We start from the raw sequence: 25000 nt of genomic DNA on the forward strand, positions 1-25000 counted from the left end.
ACAAGAGACAGTGCAGACACAAAGTTACAAGACAATACAAAAAGTACAAAAAATGCAGTACACAAAAGACAATAAATAGTAAACAGTAACAGAAACAGCGCAGACCGACCAGTGTTAATACTGTATGTGAATACTGAATGTTCAAACAATATTTCGTGCAGTAACATTAGAATGAACACAGTTTCTTAGCAGCAGGTCCTTGGGATAATATATATAATTGTGCAAAAAAAAATGTCTGAAATATTATATAGTATGTGTGAAATGGCTGAGATATTGTACAATATGTGCAAAAACGGCTGAAATGTTGGGACAGTTTGTGCAAAAACAGCAGAAAAGGTGTGCAAAACAGCATGTAAACAGTTTGCTGGATTGTAAGCAGCATGTAAACAGTATGTTGTGTCAGTGCTAACAGGAAACGGGACCATAGACATAAACATTCAACAACGACCAGCCCCAGGGAAGTGAACAAACAGAGTAAATATAACAAACAGGAACCAATCACCAAGCAGAAACAATCAGCGACTAAGACAACACACCTGAGGGAAAGATTGAGTTCCATTAGTGTCCATGGCAACAAACAAGTGGGCGGGGCAAACAATTAACAGCAAGGCAAACCAGCAGACAGAAACAGGGCAAAACACAGACAGACTCATTACATCTACTATCAGCTCTTAAAGATTCTCCGAAAAATAAATCCTTAAGATGATAATAAATGGAGTGATAAAGTAGCGTTATAAGACGTTAACGTCGCCTCACGCTCGCAGGTTCATAGCCATTTCATTTGTACTGAAAGGTTATGAAGCTTGAACTTTAGAGTTAAAGGTAACGTTAGTGTTTAATGTATTTACAATGATTTGATAAAAACAGGTTTGAGCATCAAATCTTATCATTTTACTGTATGTTATATTTAATTATCTAGAAACTAGAAACAGCTGTTACAGTCTGTTAGATTGTACACTTTCTTTCATCTATCTTTCTATCATGAAAACTCTTCTTGTCATTTCCCTTGTCTTTTTTTTGCATCTGTTCTTTCTTTCCATATTATCTATCTATCTGTCTGTCTGTCTGTCTGTGTGTCTGTCTGTGTGTCTGTCTGTCTGTCTGTGTGTCTATCTGTCTGTCTGTCTGTCTGTCTGTGTGTCTGTCTGTCTGTCTGTGTGTCTGTGTGTCTATCTATCTGTCTGTCTGTCTGTGTGTCTGTCTGTGTGTCTGTCTGTCTGTCTGTGTGTCTATCTATCTGTCTGTGTGTCTGTCTGTCTGTCTGTGTGTCTGTCTGTCTGTCTGTGTGTCTATCTATCTGTCTGTGTGTCTGTCTGTGTGTCTGTCTATCTATCCGTCTGTCTGTCTATCTATCCGTCTGTCTGTCTATCTATCCGTCTGTCTGTCTATCTATCTGTCTGTCTGTCTGTCTGTCTGTCTGTCTGTCTATCTATCTATCTATCTATCTATCTATCTATCTATCTATCTCTCTTCTGTCTATCTGTCTGTCTCTGTCTGTCTGTCTGTCTGTCTGTCTGTCTGTCTCTCTATCTGTCTGTCTGTCTGTCTGTCTCTCTATCTATATGTCTGTCTGTCTGTCTCTCTATCTATCTGTCTGTCTGTCTGTCTGTCTCTCTATCTATCTATCTGTCTGTCTGTCTCTCTCTCTATCTATCTATCTATCTATCTATCTATCTATCTATCTATCTGTCTCTCTCTCTATATATCTGTCTATCTATATCTAATCCCAGAGAACAGAGACATTTCTTAAGGACAAATGCAACTCTTTATTAAAACTACACATATCCTTGAAATTTTGCGAACTGTTTTAAACTTTCAGACTGACTTTGTCAACCCAAAGTTTGTGGTGATGAACTTGACCTCTCTAGTTATGAAATCATTTTTTTAATACACAGAAGCACAAAATGATGGCGGTCTATCACTAGGGGTGTGAGTTTATTTACTATCAGGTGGAAGGTGGATGATTTCCCCATACTGTGTGCAGCTGTGTGTCTTCTCTCTTCCTGTAGTGAAGCAGGCGATCTTCTGCGCAGGCTTTATTCATGTAGTTCTGTGTGCATTCATGCTGAAAAGCGTGTTATTCGCCTCAGTCTTTGAAGGTCATTAAACTCAGTTATCGTACACCAGCTTCTGTTTTTTGGCTCGACGTATAGCGGACCCGTGGGCGAGACTCCAAACAGCCTTTCTCTGATACTCTGAGTTTCTAACGAGCGGCTTATTGTGCATGTTTTATTATGCGTGGGCTGGTTTATGGCGGCCTACTTCACTGCTGAAAATATATGTGAGACACAATACGTGGTGTGTTACTGACTAAAACTGTGAGGATAGATATAAATATCTTTTATCTACAGCTACTAAGGGCTACCTGACAGGATGTGCAGTAAAAGCAGAGAGTTGAGATTTTAAGGAAAAGGAATTAAAGCTCCCCTGATTTTCCCCTCACCTTTTACAGAAACATTAAAACACTGGGTGTTCATGCTTGGAAACAAATTGACAGAGAAAAACATACTGGGACCTAAAATGCTGTCATCGGCTGTGAATTTATTCAGACAAATTTATTCAGCTGTGAATTTATTCAGTTTATTTGTCTAAAATACTTAGACTATGTGAATCGATCACGTTCACTTTACATCACACAATGTAGTCATTTGAAACTACATTAAGTTTAAATCATGAAATCATGGTTTATTGAGGAAGGAAATATTTCTATGTAAATTATTTTTTTTGCATCTGACTCACCACATGTTCCTTTTTTTTCCACAACAATTTCCACACAAAAAAATCTTGAATTTTATCAGCCATATATTAAGCAAGATTTACACGACACCAAGGATCCTTCTCCTAAAAAAGTGTGAACAGAGAGTACGCGAGTTTGTAGGTGGATTCGGCTTCATGCAGCCATCGAATCCGTCATCTCCAATATCATTTTATATATGCTGTTGCCTTTTAATCAAGTTTCTTAAACTGCTCAGTTCTTGTGCTTGAACCGTATTCTGCCTCACTTGTAATGTTGTAATGGGGGGATGGGGGCTGGTGGTTCGGTGCCTTGCTCAAGGGCACCTCAGTCGTGGCCGGCCCGAGACTCGAACCCACAACCTTCGGGTTACAAGTCAATGTAAACACTGACTGAGGACTGACTAGGAGAAGAAAAATAACATTCACCTGGATTTTCTTCCATTTACTTTTAGCCAAGTCACACGTCTTGTCGACGTGTAAATGTATGCTTAACTTTCATAATATTCAATTTCCTATTAAATTTCCTTTTTGGAAAGCTAAAGCAATCTGTCAGCCGGTCATCTGATGATGTGCTGTATTTTTTTCATGGCATAAACAAAGCTCTTTTGTCCAGCAGGTAATATTCACTGCAGGAGTTATTACCCAGGTTCCCACATTTGTATGCAGGGTGTTGTATTAAACTTATTAATAACACTGACAAAATGCCAAAACAACAGCAGTACTTTGATGAATGATTAATGAACATCATCTCAGATAAAAAAATTTTCTTTGCCGAATTTTTCATAACAGGAATTTTTGCTTTGTTACCATTGACTTAGTAAATGGTTTCCAAGCCCATTTTGTCTCTGGCAGATTAATGAGGCAATTGATCACGAATTATTCATGAGATTTCACTCTACCTCACGTCCTTAGCTGTTTTCAGTAAACACTGGCGTGTACACTTATTTCCTTTCTACGAACATGACCATGAACCCTTTCAAGCAAGCCTAGGGCAAGAGCAGAGACATGTCTTAAGGCAAAATGTGAAGAGGAGTGAAAATGGCAGTGAGGAAGAAATACAACGCACACATACCAAATAGGAACTGGGCTTAGTTCTGAACAGATGAACACCTTTAGCTTTATGGAGTTTGGTACTTTGTAATGCCTTAAAGTTTAGAATTTGTACTTTAGTTCACATCAGCACTAGATACAGACACCTAGTGAAGCATATTGTAAGATCTAGCCTCTTATCTTCTTCCACAGTTTCATTTACAAGTTTTTCAGAAAGCTGAACATATTTACAGAATTGTTTATGCCTGCTTTTGTTGCTTCTCTCCCTCCATCTATTCCATTGGCTCAGCTATGTGGCAGTATTTAACATTTCACGTGGATAGCTCGACTTAGGATGGATTCTTGACATAAAGCTGTCAGAAGCAATGGTTTTGTTTACATTTAGCTGAACGAAGTATTTCACTCTAACCAGCTTTTCGGCTTCAACTGAGTTCACGTTATATTTTTTTCGCTCCCTCTGTTTGGAGCGCTGCTACTGTAGGTAAGTGATTGCAAAAGACTTGAAGCACACACACATTTATACACGCATTCTGTGTAAAAGTTCAGTTCGTTTTAAAAGTCAACACAAGATCAATTTCTGTGTTTTTTTTTTATTTTTATAAGATATGTGGTGTTAAGGTCAGAAGTTGAGTATGAGTTCAAGTTCAAGTTCAACTTTATTTGTATAGCACATTTACAAATAGCCACATGGCTGACCAAAGTGCTTCACAGTGCGTTTGACACACACACACATACACTTAAGAATACACACATGCACAAAGTAGTTCAAGAAACTAAAATAAGAATTCTTAAAAAAAAATATATGTATATATGTAAATATATATAAAAATCAATAAATAATAAATAAAATAACCAGTGTAAAAGAAGGTGAGATAAATAAAACCATAAACCGGATATAAACAAACATAAACCCCTGGGCAAATCATGAAAAGGCTAGAGAAAATAAAAATGAGGCAATAGATGAGAATTTCAGCTTTGATATTCTGATCTTTAATGACAGACCAACCAATTTACAAGTGAGCAAGTATTCACTCTCACTCACTCACTCATTTTGTACCGCTTATCCGAACTACCTCGGGTCACGGGGAGCCTGTGCCTATCTCAGGCGTCATCGGGCATCAAGGCAGGATACACCCTGGACGGAGTGCCAACCCATCGCAGGGCACACACACTCTCTCATTCACTCACACAATCACACACTACGGACAATTTTTCCAGAGATGCCAATCAACCTACCATGCATGTCTTTGGACCGGGGGAGGAAACCGGAGTACCCGGAGGAAACCCCCGAGGCAATGGGAGAATATGCAAACTCCACACACACAAGGCGGAGGCGGGAATTCGAACCCCCAACCCTGGAGGTGTGAGGCGAACGTGCTAACCACTAAGCCACCGTGCCCCCCTGCAAGTATTCAATTCAATTCAGTTGAATTTATTTGTATAGCACTTTTAACTTTTTACAATTTACAAAAGCATATAAACAGAATACAAATTGTTAAGTTTCAAATTAAATTACTTTTTAACATCTACCCATAACATCGTTCCCTAATGAGCAAGCTGGAGGTGACGGAGACAAGGATAATCTCCCTGAGATGATATGAGGAAGAAACCTTGAGACAAACCAGACGCAGAAGCGAACCTCATGACACTGGACAGGAAATAATGTAAATGTAAAAAGGCATTGACATAAATTGAATTGTATTGAATCAAAGTATTAAAAATAAAAAAGAAAGTGCTGTTTTTATATGAAATACTGGGGGTTGAAGCGAGTGGAGATAAGCTTGCATAGTAATGAAATTATTAATATTATTATTATTATTCCGGTGCATACAGTATGTCCCCCTTTTTCATATTTACACAAATAATTTCATTTGACCGTCTGCTTATAAATATAAACGAAAATGTATGTATTTATAAGCATAAAGATATGTTGCAAAATATGTATGTAATATGTGGACACTTGATCATCAAACCCAAATCCATAGGCATTTACATGGAGTGGGTTCTCTCTTTGGTTTTATAATAGCCTTTGCTCTTCTGGGAAGGCTTTCCAATAGAAGCTGTAGGATGTCTGTGGGGATTTGTGTTCATTCAGCCACTAGAGCACTGGTGAGCTCAGGCACTGACATCCAGTACGAAGGACCAGAACACCGTCAGCGGTCCACTTCATCCCAAAAGCATTCAGTGGAGTTGAGGTCAGGGTTTGGGACAATTTTAGCAAACTTCGACTTCCTGTAGCTCACTTTGTGCACAGAAAGTTCTGTCATGTTGAAACAGGGTTGGGCCCATTAGTCGTGTAGAGTTTAGAGAAGGCCATATAGTGTATTAGAGAAGAATCTAATGTTATTGGACAAGAATCTGGACGTTTCAACAAGCCGGCGATCCCAAACACACACAATCCCAACTCAATAAGACCTTGCATGACCTAGCCAGTCTGAATACTTGAATCCCATTAAAAATCCATGCAGGATTTTGAAATTAGAAGTGCATCAGTGGGACACTTACAACCATGGGGCATTGAAGATTATGTGCCAAGAGGATTGGGCCAAAATAAATTGAACCACAATGCTGATGCACAAAGCTAATTACTTCTTACCGTAGACTCTCAAAGCTATAATTGCCAGCAACAGCTTTCCAGAAAAGTATTAATGTCTGTCATTTGTGGCATATCTTTAAATTCAAAATCCAAAGTCATTATGTGTTTACCTTTGAGGCGAATATATGAGTATCACTGTATATAACTCAAGCACACGGTTTTAGTAGTTTGCATGTTTTCTTTGCACCTCTTGGCTTGGGGATATGATTCCCGCTTCTGCCTTGTGTGCCTTGAGTTTTAATGTTTTCCCTGTGCTTTAGGGTTTCCTCCTGGTTTACTTGTTTACTCCACACTCCAAAGATTGTAGGCTGATTGGCATCTCTAAATTGACAGTGGTGTGAATGGGGCTGTGAGTGTGATTGTGCCCTTTCCGAGTTCCCAGGTTTCCTGCAACCTTGTGAAGGATAAATGGTAGAGAAATCAGATGAACGTTTAACTCGAGCTATCTCTGAAAAAAAAAACAAACAAAATGAAATAGGAAGAGCTTCCAGATGGGATGAAGTTCATACATATGCACCCAGACATGCACATCCACATAAATAGCAATGAGTGCCATTATAACGCAAAATAAAAATGCCTGTCCGTTTCCACTCTGCGTTTTGTGCCCCCGGGTCATGATGACTTCTACTGCGCAGCTTGTAACCGTGTCATTTCAATATGCAACACACTATCATCTGTGTTCATTTACATTAATTACTAACCAAAATATTTCGCTTCCCTCAAACAAGAGGTCACCATTCCAGGTTAGTTTGTTAATTGCGGTTTTCCATCAACAGTTAATGATTCTCACAGGCTTATGAGTGTAGTAAATGTCAGTGTTAAGATGCTCAAAGGTCATGACTCAGCGTGCCGGGTGTGTTTGTGTATTTATCCGCAGACAGCAGGACCACATCAGTCTGCTCAAATCAAATGCTGGCATACTGCAGAGGCACATCCTCCCTTTGCACTTAATAATTGATTGCTATTGCATTATTGAAGCACTTTGATTATTAATACAGGCTGGCACATGAAGGGGAGAGCAATAGATCCACACACACAAACACACACACACACACACACGTCAAATGTGTGAGAGGGAAAGAGAACATGGAGAACAGTCTGATATAAACACATCAATATCACTTTCACAGACAGAGCTTTCTCTCTTAAAGACCCACACACGTACATCTCGCTGCCAAACACAAACACAGGAAGCTGCCTGGCACACACAAACCGAATAAAGCTACAGAGACTTTATTTATAGGAACACACAGAGATTACGCAGTAGAAGAAATTCGACTCGAGACTCCAGTGTACAAACGTGTACACACAATTACGATGATCGGATCTGTACAAACATGTACAGACCCGATCATCGCAGTTCCGTCTGGACGCTAGAGCTCTGACGATTCGCCACTCTTTATCAGTCTTTATTTCTTTGTCATTATTACTGACAAATTTTTTAGTAAATATTTTTTTCTCTTGACATGTAGGAGGCAAATTACTGTTATCCGAATTACCTCGGGTCACGGGGAGCCTGTGCCTATCTCAGGCGTCATTGGGCATCAAGGCAGGACACACCCTGGATGGAGTGCCAACCCATCACAGGGCACACACACACACTCTCATTCACTCACACAATCACACACTACGGACAATTTTCCAGAGCTGCCAATCAACCTACCATGCATGTCTTTGGACCGGGGGAGGAAACCGGAGTACCCGGAGGAATCCCCTGAGGCACGTGGAGAACATGCAAACTCCACACACACAAGGCGGAGGCGGGAATCGAACCCCGACCCTGGAGGTGTGAGGCAAACGTGCTAACCACTAAGTCGGGACAGTTTAATTTACTTAATTTACCCTCTTTACAAAGCTGCTGAGATTTATTTTATAGCACAGTACAGCCCTGTTAAGACGGAAAACAAATAGAAACATCTCGCCTCGTCAATAAACAGGTTTAAAGGTTTTCAGTTTGTACTGTAGATATCAATGATGTAGGCTTGTGCACGCTGGGTTATACAGCATCGTGACAAATTAGTGACAGATTTTGTGATGCGAAGAAACTTAATCCGCTTCCACTAATCTACTCACTTTTCTTCACAGTTTTTACGTTGCTTGAAACATTAAAAAATAATTTCATTTAATCTCGTGTGTCAAAGAAAATCTTGCCTGCTCACAGTAAAAGTTCCAAACCAATCGAATTTGACCAGTCTGAACACAGCCCAGATGATTTATATCCACTTATAATCCCTCCAGATGTCCTTTCATTAGTCCACACCTTTTCTATTAGTTTCACTGCAGTTACTGAATTATTAAACCACAGTAAATGAACAGAATGATACCATAGTGAATAAGTGTGTAATGGGACAGGAAATGCAATCAGATTTGTATAACGTTTTGTGTATTGTACAGATATCAGGGTCATTATTAAAATAAAGAAATACCGTGGATTTTTATTCCTGACAGAACACATGAGGTTCAAGCTATCATTTATAGACCGAGTTGTTTCTGAGTTTTCAAAGCAAATGATCAGAATAATAGGATAATAACCAAGAATTCATAAAGTATTGCAACTCGCCTTTGCTGCATTTATCCCTGGAGTTACCCGACTTTTCATTCTGCACTTTTAACCCCACCTTTAACCCCAGGAACATTGCGGTGACAAATGTGTATAATGTGAAACAATGAGGTGTTAGAACAACCAATCAGGCTAGACAAAGCTTTAAACATGCTGTAGTTTTTCCAAACTTCTTTCACAGCTATGTATTTATCTAGGAAATACAATTTGATAGAATTTTAGGATCTTCCAGGACCTTGTGAAGACATTCAGTGGCCACAAGCTCGTCATATGGTGTCATATGGCTAAGTAAGAATATTGTTAAAGATGCATCAGAGGAGATCTTGAATGCATTTGTTAAGCTAAAAAAAGAAAGTACAGTACTGTGTTTATAATTCGAATGATATTTCTAGAAAGTGCCAAATATTTGGGAGTTCAAAAATATATCAGTAGACCAGAAAACACAATTCTGTCCATCTTTAATGCTGAGCTTCATCCAGAATGTGCCTAAAACTTCATAAAGCTTAGTTTATGGTCTACATGTGAATGGTGAACAAATTTCTGTTTTTTTGGGGGTTTTTTTTGCCACTGCTGCTCTCTTCAGCCTTCAAACACATGCGCACACACACGTGCTCACGTGCGCGCACACACACAGACACACACACACACACACACGAGTTCTCAAGTGGCTAAAAGAGACTTGGAGAGTCATGGTTGTAATTAAAGCTGTCACATCCAATCGCTCTCTTCATCTACAATGAAAAATTGAAAAACTTCTCTTAGAGCCGAAACAGGAGAGAGAGAGAAAGGGAGAGAGAGAAAGGGAGAGAGAGAGAGAGAGAGAGAGAGAGAGAGAGAGAGAGAGAGATTATTACAATAGTCTGCTGTTTATTAAAGTCAATATGAAGCTCATTTCTGGATAGAATAAACATCAGTCCACTGTTCCATTGTCGCTGTACTAATCAGAGTGAACAGAGGCTTATAGGAATTTTCAAAAATATTTAGACATCTGCAGCAACATATTTCTGTTACCTGAATATCTCTCTCTCCTCTTTGGTCTTCCTTTTTCCTGCAGTGAGGTGTGCTCTTTAATATAAATCAGGTTCTTTCTCTCTTTCACTCACTCACTCACAGACCATATCTGTACCTCCTAAAAAACTATACATACACACACGTCAACCATACAGTCACACACACACGTCAACCACACAGTCACACACACACGCACACACACTGCGTTTTCTATCAGTGACATACACATAATGGAGATGCTCTAATGCTCTGTGTGTGTGTGTGTGTGTGTGTGTGCCACAGAGAGTGTTTGATTTGATTTGACACAAACACTGCCTCGGTCTACAGGATATGTTATTGCTTTCACAGTCCCTGTGTTCCACACCAGAGTGCTTTTTGAGCTCCTTTATCCCTCTCTCAGAGCCTTGGCTACAAAACTTTAGTTTCGCACAAAACCTTATCATTTAAATGCTCATTAAGTCACACATAATTGACTCAGTTATAAAATGTCTGTTTTATTTAGAGATTAAGGGATGAAATACATGGAATAAACTATCCAGAGGTTTAATCCTTCAGGATTAAATGTGTTTTAATTTGCTGTTATATATGAAAAGAACGGTGCCAGTGAAAGCCTGACGCAGTATCTTTGTGTCCTGCAGGTAAAGGCGACCTGATCGGCTCGGACTCTCTGACGAGGGAGCAGGTGATTAAGACCAACGCTAACGTAAAAGCTCTGACCTACTGTGACCTGCAGTACATCAGCCTGAAGGGACTGCGTGAGGTGCTGCGCCTCTACCCCGAGTACGCGCAGAAATTTGTCAGCGAGATCCAGCACGACCTCACCTACAACCTGCGTGAGGGCAACAACACGGATGTGAGTGACACAATCGCTTGCATAAGAGCTACAGTACAGACAACACACTTTCACGCACTCATTTAGACCAACAGGCAGTTTAGCATCAGTCCACTTACTGCTATGGTTTTAGGAGACAGGAGGGAATTGAGCAACCTGGATGAAACCCAGACGCTGGGAGAACACATACAGTAACCCAAGCTCAGGATTGAACCAGGGGACCTGGAGCTACAGAGTGGCACTGTTACTGACAAAACAACACATGAAATAAAAGAAGAAGCCTTTATTTTGATACTTATACATTACAGCACAGTGAAATTATTTCTATAACAACTGGAAGTTGGGGTCAGAGCACAGGGTCAGTCATGATACAGCATCCCTGGAGCAGAGAGGATTAAGTGCCTTGCTCAAGGACCCAACAGTAGTAGCTTGGCAGTGCCGAGGCTTGAACCCCGATCCTCCGATCACCAACCCAGAGATTTAAACACTTGGGCTACCACTGCCCATAACAGCAAAATTCAAAAATAGACATGAAACATAGACATTTTTTGTGTCCACTAGTATTTTGTGATGATACTAGATGCTAGATTTTAGATTCGCTTGTTCATTTTTCTCCCATCTCCTACAACCATACAAGTCCATTGGCTAGTTTTACTAAATTGCCTCTGGGTGTGAATGAGTGTGTGAAAGTGTGTCCTCACCTCACGCTTAGTGTTCTCAGAATAGTCTCCGGATCTATTGTGACCCTAGAATAAAGCAGTTACTGAAAATGATGATGATGATGATGATGATGACGGCTGCTTGCTGTTCCAAATAAAGTGTTCAGTGGACTTGAGGTCTGGTGATTTTGTAGGAAGGTCAGAATGTCCCATACAGGTTTGGCCCTATACTGTACACACACACACACACACACACACACACATTACAGTCAACATCCTGGAACATGGGAGTGTCAATATTGTGTCCTGCTTGGACATAAAGCACAAAAACAACCTCAGAATGTAGCCATAAACACATTGTTGTCAACAACTCACTGGTGTCCACAGCGTGACTCATTTTTAGCAACTTATATGTAACAAATGTAACCAGGCTGAGGATAATAATCTGTTATTTGGACATAAAGAATGTGAGGAACTTCAACTCGTATTGATCATTTAGCATGTGTGTGGAATTAGATAAAAGAACACACTCACGCACACACACACCTGACCTTTACCTAATGTGCGTGTACGTCAAAGTAACAAAGTGACTGCTCCTCCATCTGCTGCTTTTGGCAGGTGTCTTCCCCCCTTCTCTCTCACACACACACACACCCACACACACACACACATCTTTGTGAGAACATTTCATTGACAATCATTACAGCCTCTAATTAATGCTATATCTTCACCTAAATTTAACCCTAACCTTAAGCCTGGTATCTAAAATGTAATGCCACTTTTAGATTTGTTTTCTTTAGAAATGGTTTTCCTCATGAGGACCGGCCAAATGTCCCCACTAAGTCAAACCTGTCAGATATTCTAGTCATTCTGGGAACATTTTAATATAAAAATATGCCCCCAAGGACAAACATACACGACACACAGTCCTCTCACTGGGCATCCTCTCCCCCCTCGCTGTCAGGCGGCACATGTCTGCCAGCTCACGAGCCCTACTTTCTCAGTCCCTACAAACACGAGCACAGAGGACAGGAATAGCAGCAGTCGCTGTTAGGAGTGCGAGGCGTTGCTAAGAATAGAGCGGGGTGGGGCGGGGGCTCTCCCTCACTGGTTGGGAGCTCCCTCTGTGTCAGCTAAGATTGGATACTGCTGGCTAAAAATAGAAAGCAAGACAAGCCGAGAGAAAGTGGGGGAAGGGAAACTTCCTGTAGTGCGGCTTTCTTCTGGCTCTGCCACTGCAGAAACGCACAGCTCTGAATACAGAACATGCCGAGGGGCATTTCACTAATAGAACAAACATATAGTGAATGTCTGATATTTGGCATGTGTGTAGATGTGAAGCGTTCACCAGAGCTCATATTGGTCTGAGCATTAATGTGCTGTGAACCAGAAAGTCTTACAAATCATACACACATTCACAAACAGCTTTGCAGAAATAATAAAATAATTTAGCTGAAATCACTAATAATTGCTGAAATAATTAAGGGCGAGAGAGGAAAATTAGATCCAGCAACGTGATGACTGCTTTCTGCATATTAGTGTGTGTGTAAATGAGGAAAAAGTAGGATTGTTAATGTGTGTTCATCTTGTGACAAGAAAACAAATCTCGAGCCACACTGTTATTGAAATGGAACAGGCTCTTAGATGCACATTGATTGTTTTAGATTGACTGGACACCTGCTGATTTGCTTTGTCGGATGAGGACCTTTTTTTTAATCGCACAATTTAACCATTGTAGAAAGGACAATATTGACCAAAAGAGGCTGGGTTTCCTTCTGAGTCTGGTTCCTCTCAAGGTTTCTTCCTCATTTCATCCCAGGGAGTTTTTCCTAGCTGTTGGGAATAAATATTAATTTACAATTTTTATTCTTTTTATTTTCTGTAAAGATGCTTTGAGACGGGGGACACGGTGGCTTAGTGGTTAGCACGTTTGCCTCACACCTCCAGGGTTGGGGGTTCGATTCCCGCCTCCGCCTTGTGTGTGTGGAGTTTGCATGTTCTCCCCGTGCCTCGGGGGTTTCCTCCGGGTACTCCGGTTTCCTCCCCCGGTCCAAAGACATGCATGGTAGGTTGATTGGCATCTCTGGAAAATTGTCTGTAGTGTGTGATTGTGTGAGTGAATGAGAGTGTGTGTGTGCCCTGTGATGGGTTGGCACTCCGTCCAGGGTGTATCCTGCCTTGATGCCCGATGACGCCTGAGATAGGCACAGGCTCCCCGTGACCCGAGGTAGTTCGGATAAGCGGTAGAAGATGAATGAATGAATATATGCTTTTAGACAATATCAGTTGTTAAAAGCGCTATACAAATAAATTGAACTTAACATTTGAATTTGTGAAGAAACCAAAATGAAGGCTTATACATTTCAATTCTTTATATATTTTGACTATCCAATCCAGCTGCAGTCACTGATTCTACACACGTGAGCTCTGAACATGAACCAGCTCTTACAGTGCCAGTGGGACCCCTCGTTACTAAGAATGGCAGGAGGCAACAAAAATAGGCAGACTGCTGATGGAAAGACCAGGGGAGGAGCAAGAAAAGCAAAAGAACAAGAAAAGCAGAGCTGGAGAAAGGGATGGGTTGTGTTGTATAAAATCAATGCTGATGATATAGGAGAACTGAAGAAACCAGAAAAAAAGGACTCTAATCCTGCTCTTTAATAACAAGGAAATACATGCTGCCATTTTAAAGGCTGTTTAGAAGCCGTGGTTGGTGTAGCGTGCATGGAAAAGATACTGACAGAGCCAGTCATCTACAATGACAAATGTAAATAAACATCTCAAGCACCACAGGCTCAGTGAGATTGCAGCTGACATGGTGGCCATGAAGAGCTGTTACTGAAGTGGTTCCATGTCCCAGATCTTTGGTATCATTAACGTGGCATAAAAAATGTCTGAATTCTTCCTTTTTTCTTGAGAGACAAGAAAACACTCCTTTTGGAAAAAGGGAAAGACTCTTGAAGGAATGATAGAGGTTTAATAAGTACAAGAATTGCAGATGAAATGAAGACAAAATAAAGACACATGCTGTAGTGCGACTGTCAGATTGTGTTACTTCGCCCCCTACTGTCTGCCATTTACCATTGCATGCATTTTATACACAAAATCTATAGCCCTGGATATTTTCTTGATATTTTTTTCTTAAATACAAAGTGCCCTTATGTTTTTCCAAGGTGGACTGGGAGAGCAACGGTGGCCTGGTGAAGAAACTTCCTTCCATTCGTGAGGACGAGGAGAATGACGAAGAACAGCACTCTGTGTCAAGGGCACCTCGCTCACCTCTGCGTCTTACAAGGGGGCTAAACTCACCCCTGCGCTCACCCCTCCTTCCCCCAAGGCCCTTTCGTCCCCCCTCTGATCACAGCCGCCCTGCCACTCTTCAGATACCCGTGGTCAGCTTCAGCAGTGCCCCTCCAGAGCTCAGCCCTAGGTGGGAGATCCAATCACACACAGCTTCATTTTTTACACCTTTGTTTGCATGCCATCACACACAAGCCCCTTTATGGAGGCAAATATTTTCACAGGAAGACTAAGCCCTTTGTAACCCTATTATGTCTGAGACACAAAGTTTATTTCTTTATATGTCACAAACCTGAACAAGCCTACAGTTTGCTTAATAACAAACCTCATGTTCCAAGGAAAGGCTCTGCATTCAATATGGTGTGGTTTTATTTGATTAATGTTCAGGTTACTCTTTAGAAAACATGGATACAATCATTTGCTTAGTCTGGAAGAATCACAGTTAATGTCCATTTAATTTGTGACCCCCCCTGTTAGCCAACAAGAGAACTGCAGTTGGTACGATCCATAATTTAGCGCAAGTGTCCAGCTGCCATGACAACCAGCCAGTAATGGCACTCGATTTCACACTAGAAAAAGCACAGGTTTGGATCAGTGAGACTGCAGACGCTTGGATCTTAGGTGTTTGTATTAGGATCTGAAGGTTAATTTTCATATAAAAGATTCCCGAGTGAGTAAAAAAGCTGCTAATTCTTTTCTTTGAGCATTTTCTTTCTGTCTCTGATCATTGTTGGTCTATAGGTTTGTGGATGGCATTGAGACAGAGAGCAGTTCTGGTTTAGCACACAGGTTTGAGTTCAGCTCTAACCTACCTCATAGTGGTCCTTCATCCCCCAGTCCAGGTAAACTATTTACTCTGCCAGAATTATGAATGGAAAGATCAGAACATAGAATTTTTATTACCCACACACACACACTTTTTTGTTTTATATCTGTGTGTATGTGTAGTGAGCCAAGAGCAGGTGGAAACCAGGCAGAGCATCAGCAAACTGAGCGAAGAGGTGAGTGTCTGGAACCAACACTAACGCTTTAACGTGTCATTTACCCTGTCAACCAACTAGAGTGGAAAACCTGCATTGATGTGCAGGTGTGAAGCAGATTTGCTTGGATGAGCAATTAGCAATATAGGAGCAGGCTTTATGACACAAAACAGACAGAATGATCATTTTGTAACGTGCAGTGTGTTCCGAGGAGAAAAAGAAAAAAGATTTTTTTCTATGCATTACAGCAGGGCACAAATATTAACACCCTGATGAGAATGGCGGGGGGCACGGTGGCTTAGTGGTTAGCACGTTTGCCTCACACCTCCAGGGATGGGGGTTCGATTCCCACCTCCACCTTGTGTGTGTGGAGTTTGCATGTTCTCCCCGTGCCTTGGGGGTTTCCTCCGGGTACTCTGGTTTCCTCCCCCGGTCCAAAGACATGCATGGTAGGTTGATTGGCATCTCTGGAAAATTGTCTGTAGTGTGTGTGTGTGTGTGTGTTCCCTGCGATGGGTTGGCACTCCGTCCAGGGTGTATCCTGCCTTGATGCCCAATGACGCCTGAGATAGGCACAGGCTCCCCGTGACCCGAGGCAGTTCGGATAAGCGGTAGAAGATGAATGAATGAATGAATGAATGATGAGAATGGTCAGCCTGGTTTAAAGAGACTGAAAGGCTACAGTAAACACAAAGTCATCTCAGAACGCACGTCAGACATTATAGCGGACAGGATAAAGACCGCTCATCAACACTGGGCAGATGAAAATTGAATGAAGGTTACATGGTGTGATGAACCTCAATCTATTTACCCAGCCTGCATAATGGTGTGGGGCATGTTTTCTTAACACACACACTGGGCCCTTAGATACCACTAGAGGATTGATTGAATGAGTATTGTTGCTAAACATACAAGTTCCTTTATAGTTAGAATTTACCGTCTTGTAATAGCTACTTCTAGAACAAAAACGGGCCATGTCACAAGGCACAAAACCTCTCAAATTGGTTCAAAGAACAAGGCAATGATTCAAAGTACATCATAGGCCTTCCCAGTCACAAGATCTGAATCCGGTAGTTCCTTTGGGTTGTGATAGAATGTGAGATTGGCAGCATTTGGAGCAATTATATGAAGCAGTTTTGTCAAGATGAACCATGATCTCAAAGGAATTCATTTGGAATCAATGCCAACAAGAATGTAGGCTATTCTGAGAGCAAACCGGGTCCTGCCCAATGAAAGTATAGTGTTCATGATGAATTATCCAATGAGTGTACAAATTATTGCACAAAGGGACATACACTTCAAGTAGTTAGGTGCACCACATAGCTGCAGATATTGATATTTTATCTGGTAAACCTACCAGTTCCTAGGAACAGAATTACTAAATGGGATGTGGTAGCTCATGGTTAAGGCGTTCGACTACTGATCTGAAGGTCATTGGTTTGAATCCCAGGGCCACCAAGTTGCCACTGCAGGGCCCCTGAGCAAAGCCCTTAACCCTCAATTGCTCAGGTGTATAAACTGAAATAAGACAATGTAAGTCACTCTGTAAACCCAGTAGAACCATTGGTTCAGGTATTCTGAGCACAGTAGTTAGTTAGTTGCTATAATTTACTGCCATGTCAGCTACTGAGGCTATCTTCATGGCAAGAACGGTTAATAAGAACTAAAATAACCTAAAATCACAAAGAAACAAATATAGACAACTTAAATGAATTTTTTTACATTAATACATGACAGAAACTCTAAAACTTTTTCTGATGAAACCTTGTAAAATAGCTGAGCAGTGATAGAGTGATATGGTAGAGGTTGTGGTGCTGATCCAAGTGTAAACACAGTGTATTATCTGCATGAACTAGCCTTGCTTTTGCCATTAACTAGCCTTGCTTTTGTCTGCAGATGAACAGCTTGTCAAAACAGGTCTCCCAGCTCAGTCATGAATTGCAGGAGATGACTCGCCTCCTGCGCCCTCTGTTCCTCACTGCTGCTCAGCCACTCCTCTCAACTCCTCCACCACCGATGACTTTACCTGGCAGTAGTCCGTCCATCACCTCTCCTGTAGCCTCTTGTCCTCCAACCCTAACCTGCTCCCTACTGGACATCGCAGACCCTGTGGGGGTGGTAGGCCTTCCCAGCTGTCTCATACCCACCAGCCCTCCTCAGAGACTGCAATCCCAGGGGTTTTGTTCAAATGGCTCCCCTCATGCCAGCTTGTCCCATTTAGAGACCATTCAAAAAGATGGCACAGGGGCAGGGCAGCATGACATCCCTCTTGGCCCTACCAATGGCTATGGGAAGGGAGCTCCAGACAGGCTTGCCTCTTGCACCACTTCATCCTCTCTTTCCTTCACCCTTTCTATATCCTCATCCCGCTCCCAGTCACCTTCCTTGACACCTTGTCAAGGACCACACCCCTCCTGCCCCAGCAACTGCACACATGGCCTGTTGCTTCCCCCATCATCACAAGACATCTCGCCATCTTCCCAGGTGAACCCACCCCCACCACACTCCCATTGCTCAGCACCTGCTTCACTAAGTAACTCCCCAGGTGACCACAGACTGAAGGACGGCCCCTCTCCAGCCTCCTCTGCCTCCACACCCCTACTTCAGACCATGCCCTGTTCCACCGCATCCTGCCCACACCCCTCCTCTCTCGTGCTGTGTTCTCTGAGAGATGGCCAGGGGTCGATGGGCTTCCCGTGGCGCCGGCAGACCTCTAGCTGTGCCCAGGCAATGTCTGGCACTGAGCAACCTCAGCTGGAACTGGAGATGCAGGAGTGGGATACAGGAGGAAAGAGCTCAACAGAGCACATCAGCTTCATCGATGAGGAAGGACCACCACTGTGAATGGGAGGGGAGCAGTAGCACAACTAGGAGCTGGACTGCAGCACATTAATACATCAGATCAGGGTGGGAGGATAAGAGGAATTTGAGTTTTATCCAGAAAGTAAATCAGGGTCTATCTACCATACAAGTAGGCAAAGAGATCTGCTTTTCTTCAAGGCTGTGGCTTTCCTAACTGGTCCTGATGGCATCTTGCACCATCTCAACACACCAAAACCTGATACCAGCCAATCACAACCATATCAGCACAGAGAGGCCTGTGTCACTCTGAACAGATACGAGCTCTTCTCCAGTGGCATTATAAGACGCACATGAAAGCTCAAATTGGTATGGTGCATGGCAACCAAAACTCGTAATGAACCAACCAAACCCAACCAACTTTGTAATAAGTACGTACTTGATCTATGAAGAGTTCATGTTGGTTATTCTGAATGGGTACATGTTGATCTTGTAGGCCTGAATATGGGAGATGGCATGTGTTTGTAAGCACATGTTACCCTCTACTGCCAAAACATTTGTGCTTTATGTATAGCTAATCATAGGTCACAGATGCATCTACCTGCTCTGATTTTTCACAGCAATTAGGTAGATGAATGAATGTGTTACACTATAGCACACATCACTCTCGGTTTCTTCTCTCTATTTGAGCATAAGTAGACAGCACAAGTGTATGTCAAGACCCATTCATTGCATATTTATTTAGACTGGGAATGTGGAGCAACTTCACACCAACTTCACACAGCACACATTTTTGTCATGCCTTATTCAATCCACTTCTTTACAGAGCTTTTCCACTATATTGTAATAGACTGATTTAACTCATGGCCCTCATTAGTATGAGGATTCCCAGGCTACTGAACCAGAAGGAAGCTGTAGACTAATGGATTTTGAAGGGTACCCTTCATTTTAGGTTTACCTAGTGCATACATATACATAATGCCACATAGCATGTGGTTGTTACATGGAATAATGGCCAATAACCTAGTGTGGTTCTCTGAGGAGCTCCGTTCTCTAAGTGTGACCACAACAGGCATTACAATAAGACAATCAAAACAAACTACTAATAGGGACCCAGACAGACATACAAAATATGCCAATTTACAAAAACCACACTGCCCTAGCCTGGCATGCCAAATAGTGGGAAGACTGAGTATGGCAAAGTATGATAGCATGCCAAATAGTGTCCATTTGGGAGTTAAGTTAAATACACCCAGGAACATATGGTGGATAGCCAAATTCAAGGACACAGAGTTGGCATGCCATACATCGCAATGACTATGAACTGCACACAAGGGATAGGCATAGAAAAGAGTAAATCCCCAAGTGCAAGTTTGACTAAAACAACAAACACACGCAGCTTTAGCCATCCAGCCACGTGTGCCTTTCCTATTACCATCCAACATCTCCAGAACATCTCCCCATTTGTTTTCTGTTCGTTCTTACAAAACGGTTTCAGTTATATCATACGTTAACGAGCACTGCACTTTTATCTCCTCGTAATTATTTATTTAACTATTTATTTGTCTGTTTATTTATTTATCCATCGCGTCGAATGAGAGTCTTACAAGCAGAAGTGCTCAGGTGAATATTTCTACACTCGGTTCCGTTTGACAAAACCTATGAAAGCAAGTTTATTGTCACATTAAGTCACACACCGTGATGGTGATCAGCAGCTACATTTCTGCAGGTGAAATCAACCAAGGTTTCTAAGCTTGAAAAACACCATCACGACGTCTTATTTAGTATAAAAGGATCCAAACACGAAGCATGGGCTTCTCATCTGTCATCTTGCTTGAATAGGGACATGTCATTTTTGATTCTATTTTCTTTACCTTGGAACTGTGTAAGAGGGATGGGATGAGGGAGGGGTTGCTTTTGACTGGCAGGGGGTCAGAGACTTTGGGGCAGGGTTTGGGTGGGTAAGGGTTCCTGCATGTCTCATCTTTTTGCATGAGGAATGTGCCTGCATTATTAAATATGGGAAGCGCATAAGGGAAAACTGGCTGGAGGTCCAGAAGCATAAATGTATTTTGTTAACTGCAATGAACTTTAACATATCCTTACCTGAATAATAAAATGTGTTTTATAAGAATGGTGGGATGTGAATGATTTGTTGATTAAGATGTCTTTAATTCCTAATAATGCCAATGATTCTGATTATGAATGAAGGCATGAGGCAGCAGCTTTTGCAAATAATCTTAACACAGTTAGCCACATTACCTGTTTAACATTTAAACACCACCGAATGGGATTTCCTCTGTATTCTACATAAAGAACAATTTTACGATGTTTAAAAGCCCAGCTGTAGAATTTCTGTGCCTTCACTCAAAAATGCATACATGCTGTAATTTAACTGCTCAATCAAAAGCATTTTATGGGAACACCGGAGCTCAATAATTGTGCGTCGGCTGCTTTATATAATTCACTAGCCTCTTAAACCTTTAATGAAACTGTTACGGGTAGCGGATTCCTAGAGTTACTGGTCTGTAGCGCTTGGCTTATAGCTCCCAATAACATAACAGGCTTTTCAAATGAAGCCAAGGCAAAACTACACTCAGCATCAATAACAATCATAAGATAAACCAGGCTCCACATGGCGAGCTATCCGGACCATCTGTAGATCGTATAGGACAGACTCACTAACAAAATGACACGATGCCAAATTAGCAGCCACTCGACTCAAACGTCCTTAACTAAGGACCCCGTAAAATAACGCACATGTGGGACGTGATTTATTTCTCGAGTGCTTAGATAAGGACCCAATCAACTGGCTTGTTTACATGTGACAGGCTTTACACCTGATGCCAAACTGTGCAGCTTTTCCTTTATCATCCTGGAAAATTCAGTAAACTTGCATCAACTGCTCTTGACAATCTGCGTCAGACAGACAGACGGGACGTGTTGTAGGTCACGCAGGACTGACGGTGCCGGATGGTGACATTTGTTGCGGTGCTGTTGTCAGTCCAGGTTGTTAGATGGAAAACAAGCTAGAGCACATATGATGGTGTTTTACAGATCTGTCCCCGTATCTCCAAGTCCTTCGTAGCTCACTCGTCAATCAGCACACACTCCAGTGTCCTACTAACTCATTTAAATCTCATACAAGGAATGAGCTTGATAAATGATTGATTTTTTTTTCTGAGGGTGAGATCGTGGACATTTGTGCCAATCAGCAGACACTGAGGGATTCAGATGAGACAAGCGGCTACGATGAAAAGCAGCTAAGCAGCATCTGGTGTGCAGGTTTAGAGCGTGAGAGGTGAAATGTGTTATTTGCTCCGTGCCTGATGTTTGATTTGTTTAATAAATCGGATGTTTAATAAATCGGATAATCAAAGTGAAAGCATTCGCTTCCTATATAGGACAAAAGACAGTAAGCGGTAGCCAGCTCCGTGGCAGTGGTCTGCATATATTTCAAAGGGGAACATTCATTGTCAATGACTAAAAGAAGGAGTGAATGCTGGAGGTTAAGGGAGGTAGGACTCTGCTCCAGTGAACAGCAAAGGCAGTACAACCGAGAGCAGCACTTTTCACCTGTTAGTCTTAATCTTACATACGTTCTGATTTTGCTTTTTGAACCTGTGGCGATTCGGGCAATACGGGTGGAGGGTGGGGGACTTTCACAGAACAGCATTATAAATAACACAGAAATGTATTGTTTGAAAGAAACCAGTGTCATAATTTAGAAAAAAAAATGAACAAAATATATCATCAAATAGATTAGACCTGCATTCCAAGTTGCAAGGCAGAGATTCAAGGTGATTTAAGCCCACGTTTACTTTTAATGGCGTTTTAAATTCTTTCTATTATTTTTAATGCGTGTCTGCTCTTTTCTCCCCCACAAGACAGCAGGGCTCACCCCAGCTTCTACCATACTGTCCTCGTTCCCTACAAATAAATACATAGATCAAACCACACAAGGAAAAGAAAATCTGGGGGAAATTATAAATCAAAAAATATATTTATATATTTATATATATATATATTTATATATTTAGAGAGAGATATTTACGAGGTATGTATCCACAAAAAGCAGTCTTTTTTTTTTTTTAAACTTTGTCCTCTCTTAATGAAGCCCCTCTTAAAACAACAATAATAATTAATGCTAATAATTATAATATTAATAACATGTCAGCAAACTGAAATAAGGAGACAATGCTCCCTTTGACCCTGCCATTAGTCTGTTTAGCTTAGCAGTCCGAGACAAAGTCCAAAGCACCAAAGCATCCAAACCACCAGGTGGCACTGCAGCACAAGCAGATTAAAGTCCTTTCGTTTTTTACTTTTTTTTTTTTGTTTGTTTTTTTAAACCTAATCACTGTCCATAATCCAAAACCAAAAAGGAAAAAAAAAGAGGAGAAACACACAAAACCCGTCTTCTTGGAGTTCAGCACAAAAAGTAGAAGACATGTTCGCAAACGTTCCATTGCCCCTGGCAACCACGTCTCTAGGTTATGGCATTGATCGGGAGAGTGTCTGCAGGTTCGAAAGGTGTCTTGTGCAACAAAATAAAACTCCAAAAAACTCAAAACAGAAGATATACAAGCGGAGGCCAATCCTCTCGGTGATGGCTGCCTTCACTCAGGGTCACGCTAAGTACTGTTGCATCGCTGTCTTCGCTCTGAGACACACAAGAAAACAAATTACAAAATAATGGTCGGTTGCAGCAACATGTCAATGCACCGGTGTACGTGTGTGTGTATTACCTGTCACAGAGGTTAGGATCTGATGCCTGGGTGAGTTTGTGTAAAATATCTACAAAACCCATTTCCCTTAATTTATCCTGCCGTTCTTGGGAGCCTGTAGGAATGAGAGAAACACAGCAAGCGGCGGTTAAAGACCTACTTTTTCAGGAAACACTTCAACTAGCACTTCTACTAACTAACACAACTAAACAAAAAAAAAAACACACAACCTTTGACACTTTTTCATTGTAACTTTGAACAAATGTTTTAAACTCATGGTATCTTAAGTATGTAACCTAGTATTCTAGCATTAATGTATTCAGTGTTAGAGATTTAAGCACTTATGTACGTCGCTCTGGATAAAGGCGTCTGCCAAATGCTGTAAATGTAAGACAGAGCGACTCAATCTCTCACTCATTCACTCACAGTAGATTGTGTGATTACTACCTGAACTCTCACACTCTTCTCAAACATTCAGGAGCAGTGTGTGTGTGTGTGTGTGTGTGTGTGTGTGTGTGTGTGTGTGTGTGTGTGTGTGTGCATACAGTCTGCAATGGACTGCTGATTCCCGCACATTGTTCCCAGGATAGTCTCTGGATCCGCTGTAACCCTGATCAGCACAATGATGCTGAAACTGAACGAATGAATAAACAAATGGACGAACGAAGAACAAACAAATGAATGTTCCACCTAAAAACCTATTAGCCAGAGAATCCAGTACACTATCCAGTACAATCCAGGCTGTGTGTTTAATTCAGCTTGAGATATGGAGAGACCAGTTGTCTTTTAGACCTCTTTAGAGACGAGCGGATAATCAGGTCACGCCTAAACCTTTGAACACTGAATGTTAAACTAGAGAAATGGTGTCCAAACGTATCCAGAAAGAGCTGGTGTGGGTGCAAGTTTTCATCCCATCCATGCAGAAGACACACCTCATAGTATTTTGAAAGCCAAGGTCAACGGATTAAACGTGTGGAATCAGGTGTGCTTGTTTGGATAGAAAACCTGCACCCACGTCGGCCCTTTGTGGGTAAGTCTGGTCACCTCTGCTCTAGAGTATGAGCAGAATCTGATAAATCTGTAAATAAAACATTTACCGCCCTCACCGTCCTCCTCGTTCCACACCAGGTTGGAAATGCAGAAGGTGGCAGCCAGCTGCAGCTTCACGTTGGAATGCCCCTGTGACGACACCAGCAAAACCAAAGAAAGATCAATGTAACTGATGTAAATGAAATCTCTTGGAAGAAAAGGAATGGAGACAAAAAAAAAACAACACATTTAGTGTATGGATGGGAGGTTATACCATGTAGTACTTGACTTTTTGTAACATGTCGTCATTTGTCATGATGAGCTCTTTGGCCGTGTTTCCGTCAGCGATGTTGGCCAGTATGCACAAAGTCTGGGGGAAAAAACAAACAGAAATGTTTAGTACCGTATTTTCCGCACTGTAACGTGCACCGAATTATAAGGTGCAGTCTCAATTACGGGGTCTATTTTTGTACTTAATCCATACATAAGGCGCACCGTATTATAAGGCGCATGCTAAAACATACGGTCTACAAAAAAAAGGTAACGGAAGCAAAACAGTGAGTTTAGTTGAACTTTATTCTACTATTTAACAACACACACATTATTTTTTAATCAATCTTCTCCCACAAATCCATCAAAGTCCTCATCTACTGTGTCTTCTTAACTTGGCGCAGTTCATTTTCTTGCTTGCTCCACTTCCGAACCATAGATTCATTGATGG

The 25000-nt window shown here is 41.5% G+C and overlaps 2 protein-coding genes across 3 annotated transcripts in view; one reads left to right on the forward strand and one right to left on the reverse strand.

Annotated features, from left to right (window-relative positions):
• The window catches only part of kcnh3 (potassium voltage-gated channel, subfamily H (eag-related), member 3), a 177196-nt gene extending 156911 nt beyond the window's left edge, over positions 1-20285 (forward strand). The window contains exons 11-15 of the mRNA XM_060875949.1: positions 10592-10806; positions 14618-14874; positions 15486-15586; positions 15693-15745; positions 17621-20285. Coding sequence (XP_060731932.1) covers positions 10592-10806; positions 14618-14874; positions 15486-15586; positions 15693-15745; positions 17621-18568 — 1574 coding nt within the window. The 3' untranslated portion in view covers positions 18569-20285. The remainder of the gene's footprint in view (positions 1-10591; positions 10807-14617; positions 14875-15485; positions 15587-15692; positions 15746-17620) is intronic.
• Positions 20286-21949: 1664 nt separating this feature from the next.
• Positions 21950-25000, reverse strand: part of armc8 (armadillo repeat containing 8) — a 24900-nt gene continuing 21849 nt past the window's right edge. The window contains exons 19-22 of one of the 2 annotated variants that reach the window (XM_060875952.1): positions 24554-24649; positions 24357-24429; positions 23272-23365; positions 21950-23186 (exon numbers count right to left, since the gene is read on the reverse strand). In XM_060875952.1, coding sequence (XP_060731935.1) covers positions 23153-23186; positions 23272-23365; positions 24357-24429; positions 24554-24649 — 297 coding nt within the window. In that variant the 3' untranslated portion in view covers positions 21950-23152. Of the gene's footprint in view, positions 23187-23271; positions 23366-24347; positions 24430-24553; positions 24650-25000 lie in introns of both variants that reach the window. The other variant, XM_060875950.1, reaches the window with a different exon arrangement.

This window comes from Tachysurus vachellii, chromosome 8 (assembly GCF_030014155.1).
Source record: "Tachysurus vachellii isolate PV-2020 chromosome 8, HZAU_Pvac_v1, whole genome shotgun sequence".
Classification (NCBI taxonomy): Eukaryota; Metazoa; Chordata; class Actinopteri; order Siluriformes; family Bagridae; genus Tachysurus; species Tachysurus vachellii.